This window comes from Eretmochelys imbricata, chromosome 7 (genome assembly GCF_965152235.1).
Source record: "Eretmochelys imbricata isolate rEreImb1 chromosome 7, rEreImb1.hap1, whole genome shotgun sequence".
Lineage (NCBI taxonomy): Eukaryota > Metazoa > Chordata > Testudines > Cheloniidae > Eretmochelys > Eretmochelys imbricata.
Genome location: NC_135578.1, coordinates 92,074,001 through 92,090,709, shown reverse-complemented (window position 1 = coordinate 92,090,709; position 16,709 = coordinate 92,074,001). Strand labels below are relative to the sequence as shown.

General features: G+C 42.0%; 1 protein-coding gene across 4 annotated transcripts in view; it reads right to left on the bottom strand.

Moving 5' to 3' along the window:
• The window catches only part of RPP30 (ribonuclease P/MRP subunit p30), a 32,607-nt gene that overhangs the window by 3,022 nt on the left and 12,876 nt on the right, over positions 1 to 16,709 (bottom strand). For 2 of the 4 annotated variants that reach the window (XM_077822443.1, XM_077822445.1), the window contains 5 exons: positions 15,217 to 15,306; positions 10,837 to 10,953; positions 8,076 to 8,105; positions 7,676 to 7,713; positions 6,289 to 6,368 (listed from right to left, as the gene is read on the bottom strand). In XM_077822443.1, coding sequence (XP_077678569.1) covers positions 6,289 to 6,368; positions 7,676 to 7,713; positions 8,076 to 8,105; positions 10,837 to 10,953; positions 15,217 to 15,306 — 355 coding nt within the window. The remainder of the gene's footprint in view (positions 1 to 6,288; positions 6,369 to 7,675; positions 7,714 to 8,075; positions 8,106 to 10,836; positions 10,954 to 15,216; positions 15,307 to 16,709) is intronic. The other 2 variants (XM_077822446.1, XM_077822444.1) reach the window with 2 other exon arrangements.

Sequence of the window (16,709 nt, the reverse complement as noted above, 5' to 3'; positions counted from 1 at the left end):
TAGTCTCAATTCCTGAGATTCTGAACGTAGAGAACACAGGAATACTTGCCATAAGATAGACAAGGGGCAAATATGGCTTTCAGATCCTTGTAAGCCCATGATTTAGGAGGCTACAAGACAGTAACTGAGGGTAGGAAGTAGCTCCTGAAGGTGACCTGAAAAGGGAGAGAGAAAAGTGGGCTTGTGCCCTGAAGAAGGCTGAAAAGGGTTTGTGCTTTTTTAAAGCAGAAATTAAAAGATAGAAATTCAGGTCTTTGTTTTGCCTGGAGACTACAGCAATGGGAGAACTAATTATATTATGACTTCACAAGAGTCAGGAGACAAAGCTGAATTATAAGAGAACAAGGACTTGTTCAGACTGTTTAAAACTCTGTTTTCCTTTGGCTACAATCAATGGACTAATGAACATTTTAGAGAAAAGATGCTTCTGTTAAACATTTGACACCCTGCTTCCCTTCAGCTAAGGCGTGCAATCTCACAGTAGTCACTTGCATGACTCTCCCCTTCCTCTTCCCCGGTCCCAAACAGTCCCCAAGTGATGCTCCAGCAAAACCAGGGAGCATCAAATTTGATATACCCAATATTTCTGAAGTTAAAAAAACAAACAAGGAAAAATAAAGATTATCCTGAAAGACTAAAAAGGCCTTTAGGACTTCTTGATATAACAGGAGCAGCTAAAACTGCCAAACCCACTTAAAAATATCTTATAAATTGGACAATTAGTTAAAATACAAAATCAAGTGGATTTGTTTCAGCTTAATACCACAGAGAGAAAAACAGTTTTGCACCGACTTGTAATACTTTTAAGTAGTGGCAGTGTGGCTTTGCATTAATCAATTAGCACCTAGTTACAGCAGTAGGGCATAAATAATCCTTATGCTAATTCTGCTAATTTTACTAGATGCCCAAAAATCCACAATCAAGGAAGAAGGCCATATTGGTTAAAAAATGGTTTAGAAGGAAAGCAAAGGCAGCTACAAAAAAACCCTAATACATAAATGGAAGAACACTGAAGTTGACCGTAACGAATATACAGAAGTTAGAAATTGTAGAAAATTGATAAGGGAGCAAAGGGACACAAGGAAAAAGCCATGGCCAGCAGCGTTAAGGACAATAAGGAAGTTAAATATATTAGGAACAAAAAGAATTCTGTCAATGGTATTGATCCATTAGTAGATGGAAGTGGTAGAATTATCAATAATAATGCAGAAGTGTTAAATAAATATTTCTGTTCTGTATTTGGCGAAATAAACAGATGATACAATGTCTTCATATGATAACATACTTTCCATTCCTCTAGCATCTCAGGAGGATGTTAAACAGCATCTACTAAAGTTAACCATTTTTAAATCAGCAGGTCCAGATAACTTGCATCCAAAATTTTAGAAAAGCTGGCTGAGGAGCTCACTGTCCTCTTAATGTTGGTTTTCAATAGTCATGGAACACTGAAGAAGTTCCAGAAGACTGGAAGAAAGCTAATGTTGCCCCAACATGTAAAAAGGGTGAACAGGGTAACCTGGGTAATTATAGGTCTGTCAGACTGACATTGATAATTGATAATGGAGCAGCTGATACAGCACTCAATTCATAAACAACTAAAAGAGGATAATGTAATTAATGCAAATCATCACAGTTTTATGCAAAATAGGTCCTGTCAAACTAACATGATATCTTTTTTTAGGATGGTATTTTAAAAGATTATAAGTTTGGTTGATAAAGGTAACAGTGTTGATGTAATATACTTAGACTTCTGTAAGTCATTTGATTTGGTACTGCACAACATTTTGATTTAAAAAGCTAGAAAAATATCAAATTAACATGGCGCACATTAAATGGATTAAAAACTGGCTAACTGACAGGCTTCAAAATATAGCTGTAAATGGGGAATCATAGCTAAAGGGGTGTGTTCCTAGTGTGTTCGCACAGGGATATGTTTTTGGCTCTATACTATTCAACATTTTATTCAATGACCTGGAATAAAACATTAAATCACCACGGATGAAGTTTGCTGATGACACACAAATTGGGGGAGTGGTAAATAATTAAGAGGTCAGGTCACTAATACAGAGCTATCCGGATCGCCTGTTAAACAGGGTGCAAGCAAACAATGTGTGTTTTAATACAGCTAAAACATAACTGTATACATCTAGGAACAAAATGTAGGCCATTCTTACAGAACGGGGAACACTGTTGCGGGAAGCAATAATGCTGAAAAAGATCTGGGGTCATGGTAGGTAATGAACTGAACATGAGCTCCCTGTGTGACCTTGTTGCCAAAGGGGCTAATTCAATTCTAAACAGGGGAACCTCGGGTAGGAGTAAAGAGATTATTTTACCTCTGTATTTGGCACTGGAATACTCTCTCTAGTATTCTGATGCCCACAATTTAAGAAGGATGTTGAAAAATTGGAGACATTCAGAGGAGAGCCACAAGAATGACTAAAGGATTAGAAAACATGCCTTATGGTGATAGACTCCAGGAGCTCAATCTATTTAGCTTCACAAAGTGAAGGTTCAGAGGGGACTTGATTACAGTCTGCAAGTACCTACAAGCAGACCAAAAAATGGGATCTTCGGTCTAGCAAAGAAAGTTATAACATGATCCAATAGCCTGAAGATAAAGCTAGACCGATTTTAGACTGGAAATATGGCATAAAATTTTAACACAGAGTAAATAACCATTGAAACAATTTACCAAAGGTCATGGTGGATTCTCTGTCACTGACAATTTTCAAATCAAGATTGGATATTTTTCTACAAGATATCCTCTAGGAGTTATTTTGTATTATAAAAGAGGTCAGACTAAATGATCACAATGGCATGTTCTGGCCTTGGAATCTATGAGTCTAGGGTAGTTTAATTGGTTTAGAACAAGGCTACCACCCAAGTGCTGCACAAGGCATTTATTTAGCTGTTAGGGTTTTGAAATGTGGTTTCATTTACAAGCCCTTAAGGTCGAAGGCAGAATAATAGTCACAACACAGCCACAGTGTTTTAAACTCACCAAGCTATAAAAAGCAACTAGATAAAAGTTTAGGCTTTATTTTCCACTCCTGAAATCTTATTTGTATTCCATGTGAAAAGGCCTTGCAGAAAGGCCAACCGCAGTGTGTCTGAATGGATACACATGTTGTCTTTTGGAAGATATAACATTTTTCTCCAGAGTATTTGAAAAAGCTCAGCACTTCTGAACAAAATTTCTTGTTCTTTAAAATTCCTTTGCATCCCAAGATTTTAAAAGTGGACATTTAAAAATCGTAATGCATTGTCAAACTTCAAATCAGGATCAGTTCAGGCCTCCACAATAAGTAAAATTTTTTTTTTAAATCTGATTTGGGGGCATCTTACTTTTGAAGTATTAAAAAGCAACGGCATAACACAGACTTGAGTGTTACCCTCTTCAGCATTTTCATTCTATCTACCTGCACCTAAAGCATTTCAATCTATTCAAAAACACTTTACTTTACAGAAGGATGAAAACTGATACGGGAAGTTATAATGGCACCTAACACCACCACTTGTCAAGTATTCTAGTATCCCCAAGCCATACATGCAATTTTCACCAACACTAATTGGAAAGATACTCGTCTAGTTGTTGGGAAGAAAAAAAAACTCCATGTACAATACATGTATTGCTAGCAGACAGGAAACCTACCTTAAGATAACCTTGCAAAAGAACTGCTCACTCATCCTGGGCAAGCACTTTTTTTGGACAGGTAAAGAAAATATCAGCTTTTTTCAACATCACGGTAAAGGGTGAGCAAGTACACTGTGTGTCAGGGCATTGCAGTTTCAATATACTACTGTCACTGCAGACTGGCAAGAGGATAGAGGCTCACAGTGAACAGGCTCAGACCTCTACATGAAGTCAAACATGCCACTGACAACGATTTCAGGTCCCACCTGTTTTGTAGTTAGAGTTCCAGGTCCAGACCCAGTGTGTCTTCTCTACATAGAGCAACTCAGTTCTGGCATTAAATTATTTCTATGGTCAAAACTGACCAGTCATTCACACCACTTATTATGGTACACATGGCAGACCTCTCTTACAGTGAAAGAGATTCAAGCCAGAGTAAACAAATTAAAACAAGGAGGTGATAAGAGGTGATAAGAGTTTTTATTGGGGGAGGAGGGAGGGAGTGGGGAGAGGAATTAGTGTCACACTGTAAAGTGGCTAACTGGGAAACTAGGATGTTTAAATTGATATATGGCATGTTGTCTTATTCATCTCTATGTGCCAGTGAATGCAGCACATAATACAACTGGAAGATTGTTGATTTCCACTGTAGTAGGTAAGAGCCAAATTGCCTTCTGCCTATTGTTCAATGATGACATATATGAGCATATAAGAATTACAGTTGTGTTGGATCATATTAAAGAAGTTCTGTATTAAAATCACAAATGAGTTTGATTCCCCAGAGTTTAAATTCCAGGGTATTACTAATTAAGAGGTCTCTTGGTTTTTGGTACTGTTTCTCTCCCTCTATGTGTGAAACTTGCAAGCTGCTAATTGTGTTAGTACATTCTAAGACAGAGTCTATTCTCAAAGCAATTCACAGAGAGAGATTTCAGAGTAACAGCCGTGTTAGTCTGTATTCGCAAAAAGAAAAGGAGTACTTGTGGCACCTTAGAGACTAACCAATTTATTTGAGCATAAGCTTTCGTGAGCTACAGCTCACTTCATCAGATGCATACCGTGGAAACTGCAGCAGACTTTATATATACACAGAGAATATGAAAAAATACCTCCTCCCACCCCACTGTCCTGCTGGTAATAGCTTATCTAAAGTAATCATCAGGTTAGGCCATTTCCAGCACAAATCCAGGTTTTCTCACCCTCCACCCCCCCCACAAATTCACAGAGAGAGAGACTCAAAGCAATACTCTAACAACAGAAACAGCACCCAGAGACTCCCCACCCTTTTGTTGTATTAACAATTGTGATTAAAATAGAGATAGAGGATGTATGTGGATGGATGCTTGGTGTGGATAATAACTGAATGATCAGGGAGGTGCCAGCCTAAGAATCCAGTGTCCATCGGCTGAAGAAGGCGTCAAGTGGAAATAACCAGAGGACCCCCCGGAGGGCAGACTGGAATCCACTCAACAGCCTCAAGAATGGGAGAACCAAAGAACAAGATAACATCTTGGAGCCGTCAGGAATGTGCTATCTGCTGATTGATTCAGCAACAGCATGATGAAGCAATTCCCATAGACTGGCATAGGAAGAAATTCCTATAAAAATAGACTCTAAAAAGTGAGAACTTTGGGGTCTGATTCTGCAAACCAACTTCCAGAAGCATCAGATGAGCATCTGACAAGGCCCTGCTCCCTCCTCATGTCCAGGCCACCTGGCCAGTGGCTTGGCATGAGCAACTCTAAGGCTGGTAACTATGATAACAACCTTGCAGAACCTGTGTGTGTGTGTTTGTATGAATGAATGTGTGAATAAATATGAGATTGAATGGAATGTTATAGCTATAACTAACTGCTTACTATGATTCTTTCTGTATTCACAGTAAATGTGGTATTTTGCCTTTTTCCCTTTAATAAGATCCTGCTGGTTTTTATTTTATTGGTACAACAGTTGTTGTATAGATTTCTATGCTGAAAGCACAGTAATACAAGTTCTAATCTTCTAATACCTCAGAACATTGCACCTCTGCTAGTAACATTTCTTACCGAGAGAACACTGAGTTTGATTTCACATCATTCATGAAGTGCTCTCACAGCATACTGCAGCAATGAATAAAGTCAATGTAAAATGAAAAGTCACAAAGGGAAGACAGGGGCATCTACAGACATGCATAAAGAGGGTGAATGCAACAGAATCTGCTGTCATTTAAGGCCAAATCTTGATCCTATTGAAGTCATTGGCAAAGTTCCCACTGATCTCAGCCAGTCCAGGATTTGGCCCTTATGAATCAAAATGCTATTTTGCTACATAATGTAATAGACTGATGTGCGGTTTGATTCTATGATCTGTGCTTTCCCAGAGGAGCCCCATAAGTACTATTATAAGTATTCCAAGGCAATCACCACCACTGGCAAGACCCATTCATTTCCTCTTACTCCTTGGGGGAGGCCACTGCACTGAGGGAGAGAAAAGTACATGGAATGGAGAAGAGGCACCTGTGGATCATCACCTAGAGAAAGAAGAATTCCAAGAAGACTCTTCCTTTAAGAGAGGGCCCAGCACCATTTGGAAAATAAGGTGTCAGAGCTGCATTACTAAAAAAAATTATGTAAATTAATGTGAAACAGAAGATAGTTGTGCTATTTACTCACCTCCATGAAGGAGGACTGCTCTGCAGTTGGTAGAAATAGCTGCCTTGGCGTCACTTTCAGACAGGCCAAACAACAAACCTCTGTCACCTTTGTTAAGGAGCTTAGTGTACAAAAAAGAGTGAACAGATTAAGAGGTTCTTTCCCCTGGGGTAGATTTGGTCACTTGACAAGTAACTGGGAACTATCAAAGCTGCAAGTCAGAATGACATCTTGCATAAAGTTACTCAAAGAGTGGTACTATTATATGGGTGGCACTTAAAGTATAGAGGATCGGATTCAATGCCTACTGAAGCCAATGGAAGTACTTACATTGTCAACATTCTATTGATTCTACTGTTGGATCAGGCCCTAAGCAAGGCTGAATCAGGCCCTAGGCTGAAGAACTCATTCCCTTTTGAGGACAGAATCTTCAGTCCAGTTGAGTATTCTTCTCCAGACTTGTCCCCGTCCAAACTAGCCTTTCAATGAAGTTAGGAAACCATGTTTATATGCTGTTCCATAGAACCTGGTTTGAAACGTGGTTTGGTAGGGCACTGTGAAGGGGACTAGGAGTTGGCCAGAAAATGGAATTTCCATCCTACAGAGGATTCTGAAGTCTTGCAGGAGGGGGAGAATCCTCCTAATTTGGGAAGAAAAGGAAACTTGGATCTACTTTCCAATCAGACAAAACAAGTTTGGCACTCTCCCATACCCATTCAGAATCCTGATTCAGGAAGGAAATCGTCAACTGGCCTCATGGTATGAAATATAGCAGGTGTACACATACCTATATTCTCCAAGAGTGACAAACTAGAATGCGGAGACTTTACTTTTTTTTGTTTTGTTTTGTTATTGCCAGTTGCAGTATTGTCATTCTCTAGTATTAAAGCGTGAAGCCAAAATCTGTTTCTCAGATCTGACACTGTATTATAAAAGCATTATAGTTTACCTAATCACAAAAGAACCCAAACACTCCTACTGAGGACAAAGCAAATTAGAGTTAACAGTCTTTTTATAGTTGCAATGCTTATGTTGAAAGAGTTCTAGTAGAGATAGATTGCACCCTATCTTTTCACAGAAAGGTATTTTTATTTTATTTTTATTTTGTTTTTAAACTTTGTTTTATTCAACACTGCAGCTGGAGACATACTTTAGAAATACAGAAGAGATTTTAGTCTATGAATTTGGTTCTGAAATTAATAATTCAAACAACCTTCCTGCTGCCATGAGTTCTGTTACAATCATTATGTAAGTCACAATTATGTAAGTCACAAATTTTAAAAAGGTCTGGAGGGTGGGGGAGATAAAGGCATAGAAATATTTTTATTGCAATACCAAAATATTTGAAAGTCAACTGCAAGTTTCCTACATTATTCTTAAAGATCAGATTTTACTTGGGAAAGGATACAGATTAGCCACATCATAAGGACCTCGAAGTTCTAATGGCTAAAACAGAAGACACAAGTGAGAATATCTACACACCCCCTCTATTTATTTTAGAGAGTCACAGTTTGCAAGACAAGATTATTTACAGAAACTATCAGCCATTAACTGTTAATTTAAATTTCATATAATTAATTTAATAATTTCCCGAGTTGTTGAAGATGCTAACATGAGAGCAAGACAATTGCTATCACCAAGGGAAAACAGGAAGTGCCCACTTCCACTAGCAGAATTAAGAAAATGCAATAAAGTGATACACAAGAAACCAAAATAAAAATTCAAAAGGGTAATTATATTGATGCTTATATTTCTAGCAGAAATTTATTTACATTAAACTTATTTACATTAAAAAAATACTGACTTACCCTTTCAGCTGCACTGGATATAATTATGTTCTAGAGAATAAAGGAGAACAAGCATTAATCTTAGATAACTGTTATTAATAAATTGAAGATTAACATAAACCCAACACTAATACTCCTATGAATATCATTTAAAGTTAAGAGTTAATTCTGTTATCCAGCTAAACTATCTTCTGCTTTCTGGAACAGGCAAATCCATGAAGATTATAGATCATGGCTCCTTAGAAACAATAAACCAAAACCACCTACCAGCTCTGCAAGTTGCAGAGCTTACTGGGCCAAGAGTCTATACCAACAAAAAAAAAAAAAAGAAAAAAAGAAAAGAAAAAAGAGCATCATAATTACACTCATTCCATCTACACTGGAATAAAAAAACCCCATGGCACAGCTGTGTCTGGCTCAGGTCAGCTAACTCAGGCTCATGGGGCTTGGGCTGCAAGGCTGTGAAATTGCTGTGTAGATGCTCAGGCTAGAGCCCAGGCTCTCAGACCCTCCCCACCCATGGGGTCCCAGACCTCAGGCTCCAGCCTGAGCCTGAGTCTACACAGCAATTTCACAGCCTCGTAGCCCGATCCCACGTCAGTTGACCCAGGCCAGTTGCAGGTGTGTAACTGCTGTGTGGACATACTCTTAGTTACAACCCCTCACCCACAGATGTGAAAAAAGCCAGAGTTACATCAGCTATGGGATGAGCTGAATAGTCTGTCTCTGTGTTTTGGAGTTGAACACACAAAACAAAAACCCTAACTCTTCCAAGGGCTGGATTTTTAAAAATTTTTTGACGGGAGTCGAAAAACACACCCCAATACTAATAGTACTAATTCAGCAACGGGCAGATCAAATCTTCAGTACATTTTGACCCCTATTAACAAGTATACTGGCTAAAAGCACTAGCTTGACGTCAGCCAGTGAAAACCCATTAATATAATCCACTGATTTATCACTGATAATACTGATTGCCCTCAATATCAGCATCTATGCATTCATAAGAAAGTGGTGGGGGGAGGAAGAATACCACACTCCTCTCCCATTTCCCTGGCTGGCTAACTCCCCTCTTTCCTTCACTAGACTTCTATGGGACCCCTAGGCCATGGCAGAGGGTGAGTGTTTCGGGGGCTCACACATCCCAGTTCTTTGCATAGCTGCCACAGTTCCTTTAATGGTGAACCCCAAAGGACTCCTGCCTGTAATGACTTTAGATAAGGTGCTCATGGAAACCTACCTCTAAAGCATTAGCCTTAAAGATCTCTCATACCATTTTAAAGATGAAAATAGGGCTGTGGGATTCCTTCTCAAAGCCTGAGCTGTGAGGCCTCAGCACTCTTCCCACTCTGACATCATTGACACTTAAATACCACACGACTCCTGTTAGGGGGATATGGCCCATTTGCTGCTCTTCTACATGGCTTCACTTGACCCTCCACTTTCCCACCACAAGGAGTGGAGCATGGATTTGAGGAGAGCAACTGCGTGCACAAGCAGGAGCTCCGATTACCTCAGAGGTATCTGTATTTCCATGGAACGACCTCACTGTCTCCACTATGCACAAGACTTCTTCAGGTGCTGAGCCGGAAAGGACGTGCAGACCCTTATGGCTCAGAGAGCACTGGAAGCCAGAAGCAGAAGTAACCCACAGAGGAACTTCCCCTCACACATCAGGAGAGATCCCAGGAGATATTTTTTGCTTTGCAGGTCAGCTTTAAACCTGCTTAGTATGGATCTCAAGGGTGCTTTTGAGTTTCAGGGATGCTGACTGCGTCAGCTGGAAAAATTAAGCCTGCTGCTTTGAGCTGCAGCAGCCAATGCCTGTCTTCCAGGCTCTATGCAGGAGAACAGACAGCAGAGTCCAGGAGGTGGCAACATCATAACTCCCCTTAGCTGGAGGGAGGCCAGAGGAGAGTCCCTGCCCAGTGCTGAGGCATGCGGGCACGGGAGGCTGAGAAGAAAGATTCAGGAGGTGGTGCTACCTATCACATCTCCACGGAGAAAGGGAAGAAATCAAGCTGCGATTCCTCCTCCTCTCTACTGAGGACTGGTGGGTAGGAGTCTGATACACTGCTATGCATGAGATGTGAGGCTCCACCAGGATTGACAGGCTACCCTGGTGGAATGCAACACATCAATAGGAGGGACATGGGGATCTTCAGATATAAGACTTTCTGCCCTGCTTCTGAAACTGAGGAATGAAGAATGTAGGATAGAGCTATTTCAGCCAGAAATCTGCCCTGTGGCAGCGAGCAGCATGGGCTTGTTTTATGTAATAGGAGTTTAGTGATGTTAATTGTTTTTACATACATGCAAGATTCTGTATTTAAAGTATTTTGTAAGATATGATACAGTATGATACGATAGTTTAACATATGTACAGGTGCCTAGATCTATAAGATGAGCTTTTTGTCATTCAGAAATTCACTACATACCTTTAACAATATGCACAAACATCTGTTTTTGTGCAAACCTTAAGTCACCAGGACCGTTTTTTGTGAATGCCCTGCATTGCCCCAGTATTACATCTGCAGTAACTGACCGGTTGCTCTGAAAAAAATCGACCATTTTAAAAGCATCGGCTTTAGAAAAGATTAGATGTTCCATAATTAAGGGTATTGGTAGCTGGAATTGTGGTTTGCACGTATTGGCAGGCAAAGGCTCAGTCACGTGTTCAGAAATTCCAGCATCAAACTTCCTTGAAACTGCTCAGCCGATGCAACTCCAGAAGAATTTGAACAACTGACTGAGTTAATTTTATTTTGGTTTGAGAACTCACCTTTCCTTTGCAGATCTGCATCAGACTAAGAGCATTTGAAATTGTGTATCTTCTCATTGTGGAGTCTTTGATGGCAGGGGTGTAAAGAAGTTCAAAGTAAATGCCACGATCTATTGCCTTCACATGAAAGAAAGAAAATAATCAAAAACCAAAAGCAGAGTCGCATAACAATCTTACAACTAGTGCCTATTATTGATGACTTCTTCTCTCAGTTCTACCGCTTTATATACAAAACTAACATGCGGCAATTGTTCTGATAGAAACACACTGTAGTCTGAAGGGTTAAAAAAAAGACATTGTGTCTGTATGCCATGTAAATGCATTTGAACTTAAGCCTGTCAGGTAACTGAGGCTTATTTAAAAAAAAAAAAGGCCTCTTCCTCTCTACTTGCCAGGCTGTAATAGGCTTTCCAAGACTGCTCAGATAAGAGACATCAGAGTTGATCAGCTGCAAGTGTGGAAGTCTCAAAGCGTGAAAGAAAGAGAACAGTGGGAAGTTTCTTCTCTTCAGAAGGCCAATCATGGCTCGAAAGTCTGAAGACCTGGCTAATCATTAGAGCATTTCATGGACAGACAGGCACTGTAAAAATTGTCAGAACACTCCTTCTGCAGCTTCATAGCTGGCTTTGAAGAGTATCACTTTCCAAAGTTGAGGGTTCTCCCTAGCACCCATCACCACAGTACTCAAGTACTCACTAACAGAGAAGTTATTCCGGGAGAAGAGCGAAGTTAATTAAATCTTCCCCACCCCATTTGACAATTTTTGAAGGACAGTAGGTTGTAGTACAGTTTGTTATTTATTATTTCTATTGTGGTAGTACCTAGGAGCCCCAGCCATGGACCAGGACTTCATTATGCTAGGTGCTGTACAGACACGGAACAAAAGAACATTAACCCACCCTCACAGCCTCTCTGTGAAGCAGATATTCTCACTTTTGCAGATAAGCTCTTGGCTCTGTGGTCAGCTCACTGCACAACACGGTCTCACACTAGCGTTATGGAGCTTTATAGCAAGATGTTGCACTACACAAGAGAACCTTCTTATTCCATTTGTCCAATTATCTTCTGTGCCTCTCCTCCACATGCACCCAAGCATGAGATTTATCAAACATCATCATTAGAGCTGGTCAAAACCAGGGAAACCTGCCTGCCAAACAGGTTTCAGTCAGAAACCTGACTGACTTCCAGCCAGCTTGCTTGCCCCAGTCCTCAGAAGCCTGAGTTTCAAGGCTTCCAGCATCTCAGCAGTCCACCAGATGGACTGTGCCAGAGCTGGGGCTCTCAGGGTATGTCTACACAAAAACGCAAGCCTTGGGTTACTAGGACTCGAGTCAGATGACCCATGTCAGGGAACCCTGCGCTTGAGCGTCCACACTGCATTTTAACCCTAGGTTAAGGATTTTCTGACCTGTGCTTGAACCTAGGGCTCTGGCATCCACACTGCAGTGCACAGACCTGAGTCAAAGTAACCGTACCCTAGAGTGCCTAGTGCCACTCCTCCCCGCCACACTGTCAACACTCTAGCCCAGTGGTTCCCAAACTGGGGTTATAGGGGGTTCTCGGGGAAAAAATTCCCTAATGGCGGACAGAACTGTCCCAAGGGACCCAGGGCAGCACAGCGCCAGCAGCCTGGAGCCCCTGGACTTCCAAGAACTAAGCAGATCAAAGCAAGCATATCTATCACACTGAGGAGATTTAAACTTCAAGACTCCTTATAAGAAATGGAAAGGGAGGTGGATATTTTTTGCTGTTTTTAAAATTAAATAGGTAGCTAGTATTGTTTTTAAAATTATTATGAAGAACAAGTTTAAGCTTTGTTGTAACGTGCATTGTTTGCCTGGACTCCTCAAGACCCAAATGCTTGTATAGGAGGAACTCTTTGAGTTGGCTTCTTAAATACCTTCATGCTGTTTCACATCTGATACTCCTTGATGAAACATCGGAGCCTTGTCTTATAACAGGCTTATTCAAAGTGATACAAGCTACGAAAGTGAGATCTTGGAAGAGTGTTGCTGTCTTCATAATGTAATAAAAATACTATAATGATAAATAATAATTAATAATAAATAGTGTGTAATGAGCATGTCATAAAAACAAATTTTATAGTTCCAAGATCACCGCTTTTATAATTTATACTCAGGTAAAGGAGAAAATCCCTGGAAATATTCGTTTTTAGAAGGGGGTTTGCGAGACTTGACATTTTAGTGAAAGGGGTTCACAGGTTGTTAAAGTTTGGGAACCACTGCTCTTGCCCTTCGAATGTGATGCACAGTGGAAAAACGCTACTGCTCACCCTGTTTCCATACTGGGGTGGTGCCATTGATGCAACTCAGGTGCCCACAAGTACATAAACTTCATAACTAGCTCCTTTGGTGGCTGTCTCAGGACAATGACTGCAGTTTGAGGAAGCTTTATACTGGACTACCCTCTAATCTGAGAATTGGGCTCTCTACCTCTAGGCTGAGTCACATTGGTGGGAAAATGCCCATGGGCACCTGTTCTCAGGATAATTAGGACATCAGCATTCAGGGCTTTCAAACTATTGAAAGGAAACGTTGTGATTCTGAATTTTTAAAATGGGATGTACAGCAAAGGTATTTTTGTTTGGTTGGTTTTTTTAATTTATTTTTTGTCTGTTTTGAAGTTTGACATAAAATGTAGGTTTCAGAGGAAAAACACCCTCACCAGCCTGGCTGCTGCTGTCTGCAGAGTGGTGAAGTGCATCCCTAGGGCTTGGTGCAGTATGCTCCATTTGCAACAGAGTGCAACACAGACTGTTGGCATAGAGAGAACTAAGGAAGCTGCCCCAGGGAACTCTGGGATACATTCAGAGGCCTTCTGGGATCTGAGTCAAGCTGGAGTTGCGTGCACACAGGAAAGCAATAGGGCTCTGACCCTAGGTCCCAGCTTAACCTGGGCTTGCACCCAGGGCTGGCTCTTAGGATTTTTGCCACCCCAAGCAAAAAAATGTTTGGCCGCCCCCGCTTTTTTTTTGTGCCTCTCCCGCCCCAACTCCATCCCTTCCCAACCCCTGGCCCTGTCTCCTCCCCCTGGTGTGCCACATTTCCCCCCCCACGTTGCTTCCTGCGGCTCTCTCCCCCCACTCCCCCAGCTCACCTCTGCTCTGCCTGATCCCCTGAACACGCCGCCGCTCCGCTTCTCCCCCCCCCCCCCCAGGCGTGAGAGAGGCAGCACTTTCACGGGAGCAGGCGGAGTGGAGGTGAGCAGGGGGTGGGGGAGGAGCGCAGGAAGTAACGGGGGGGAGAGGAGATAGAGGAACCGCTCCCCGCTCCAGCTCGCCTCTGCTCCACCACCGCTGTCTCCCGCAAGCGCGCAGCTGCTTGGCTTCTCCTCCCTCCTTCCCAGGCTTGCTGCGCCAAACAGCTGTTTCGCGCGTGGCAAGCCTGGGAGGGAGCGGGGAGAAGCGGAGCGGCGGCGGCGGCGTGCTCAGGGGAGCAGGTGGAGGCAGAGTGGAGGGGAGCTGGGGCGGCGGGGGCCCATTTCTAGGGGCAGCGTGGGCAGCGCCGGAATGCCGCCCCAAGCACCTGCTTGTTTTGCTGGTGCCTAGAGCCGGCCCTGCTTGGACCCTCCAGTCCTGCACGGTCCTGGGGTGCTAGGTTTGAGCCCTAGGTTAACACAATTGATGTGTGGACGTAAGGGGAGGTTAGGCTTGGGCCCAGGTTTATATTGGTGTGTAGACATACCCTCAGGGTCCCCGAGCTGCCCAGCTTCCCACATGGAGAACTGCTGGGGCTCTGGGAGCCTCAGAAACATTTTGAGAGGTCAAAACAAAAATGTTGTTTCAGATTTTTTTCCCCCAAACAAGATGCTGAAATTTCTGTTTGGTGAGAAATTTAGAAATTTCATTTTTTGTTCCATATCAGAACAATTTTTTTTTTGTTATTCCCATGGAACAGGAATTCAAGTTTCCAGCCAGCTCTAGCTGTAAATTTTTCAACAACAAGGACTAAAATCTACCCATGGATGCCCACCCATGCCACTGACAAGGAGCTGACACTGGTCCATACTCAAGGAAAGAATCTGACCTAAGAATCCAGACTACGTTGTGTGGGCAGGATTTTATTTATAAAAGATAGTTTATAAATGGCTGACGCTTTGTTTTTACTTTAACTTCTCTCCAGTATCAAATATTCAGCAATTCCATCGGCTGGCACTGATTTCATTTAGTGAAGCACTGCGTTACACAGATGAGACCTCAGTATAGTCATAGTGTAGAAAGGTAAGGAGGGAACACATTTGCAAAGAAAAACCACCCTGTAGTACAAAAGCAGGAAAAGAACCACTCCAGTGAAAAACCTCAGTTGTGTTAATATTAAATACTGAGTTTAGTAGCAGCAAATAATTTAGTTGCAAATTTACCATGTTAACAGGGGGTCTTCGGAAGTAGAATGGCAGCTTTTCTGTTACATTTATGCATATCAGATCCACATCTAGATTTGTGCAAGCGACCTACATCACAAAAACACAAACCGATAAGGCACCTTTAAGTGAGTTACCAGCATTAGACATGCAGACATTTGCTATATCGCAGATATGTCAAAGGCATTTCCAGTGTAGTCTATGTTTTAAATCCAAGAGCTGTTCCATGGGGATACCAGCAAGACACTGCAACAGTGCCATGTGGGTGTGTTGGGTTTATTTATTTTTAAAGCACTTAGCCATGTTTAGGACAGCACTTTTTCCATTGAAATAAACAGACAGCTTAGCAGTGGGCATCATCGCTTTGCTCTCAGTTGGCTGTCAGGCACCCCCTTAAAGTGGGTTTAGCAAAGTAGCTCTACCAGACACATTGCTAATACAGCAGAGCCTCCTTTTATCAAACAAACTGCAGAGTAATACCCCCTCCCTCCCCAAAGTTACTTCTCAAATCCCAGAGGGACGATTCTTGTTTGCTTTTAGGAAAAAGGATTTGGCCGAGGACAGCAGCACTTCAGACACTGCTAAGTGGCTGTGGTTTTGGGTGCCCAACTTGGGACCCATTAAAGGAGCCTGATTTTCAGAAAGTGCTCAGTACCACCTTCTGAAGATCTCAAATGGGGTGCCCAAAATCATGATTCACTTTTAAAATCTTGGCTACAGGCTACTAGGGCACATCCCCACAATTTACATTCTCTTTAAAAAGGCAAGAAAAGAGCTAAATGTGGCCAATGAACTGTCTAGAGACAATTAACTCCCCATGAGGGGACCACGTGATTTATATAGTTTCTCCCACAAGACATTAATTGCATACACTGTCTTGTTCACACTATATGTGCATACACAGTAAAGATGATTATAGGGGACCAGATTTTCTGGTCCATCAAGGCCATTTAAAGGCTGGAAGCCATAAATTAGCTGGAGATGGTCAGTGCAGAATTCTCTGTGTGTGTGTGTGGGGGGGGGAATTCCCCACTGGCAGAAATAGTTTTAGCAGAACCTGAACCAGCCAAAGAGCCCCGCCCCATCCCTTCTCCCCACCACTGTAAGGCAAGTAAGCGTGTTGGGCTTTTCCAGGACACAACACAGAGCTCAGCAGTTCCTAATGAGGGAACTGCATGTGGTTCCCTGCAGCATCACTTCTCCACTCTGTCTGAGCACAGCTTGGCTGGAATGGAGAATCTAGCCCACACGTTATCACCAGGTGTGCTGCAAAGCAGAACCCAACTCCCCCCCCCCATTTTCCGTTTCTCAATGAAGTATAAAGATAGTCTCACAGTTCAAAAGTCACTTTTGTTTTTTTGTTCTAAAATTAGCAGTGTAGGGTCCTCCCTTTGCGCTCTTCACTGAACATCCTGGTAAATTCTTTGGAGGTGCTGAGCCATGTCTCATAAGACCAATAGCAGAGGTGTAGCTCTCCCACATCCCTACCTACT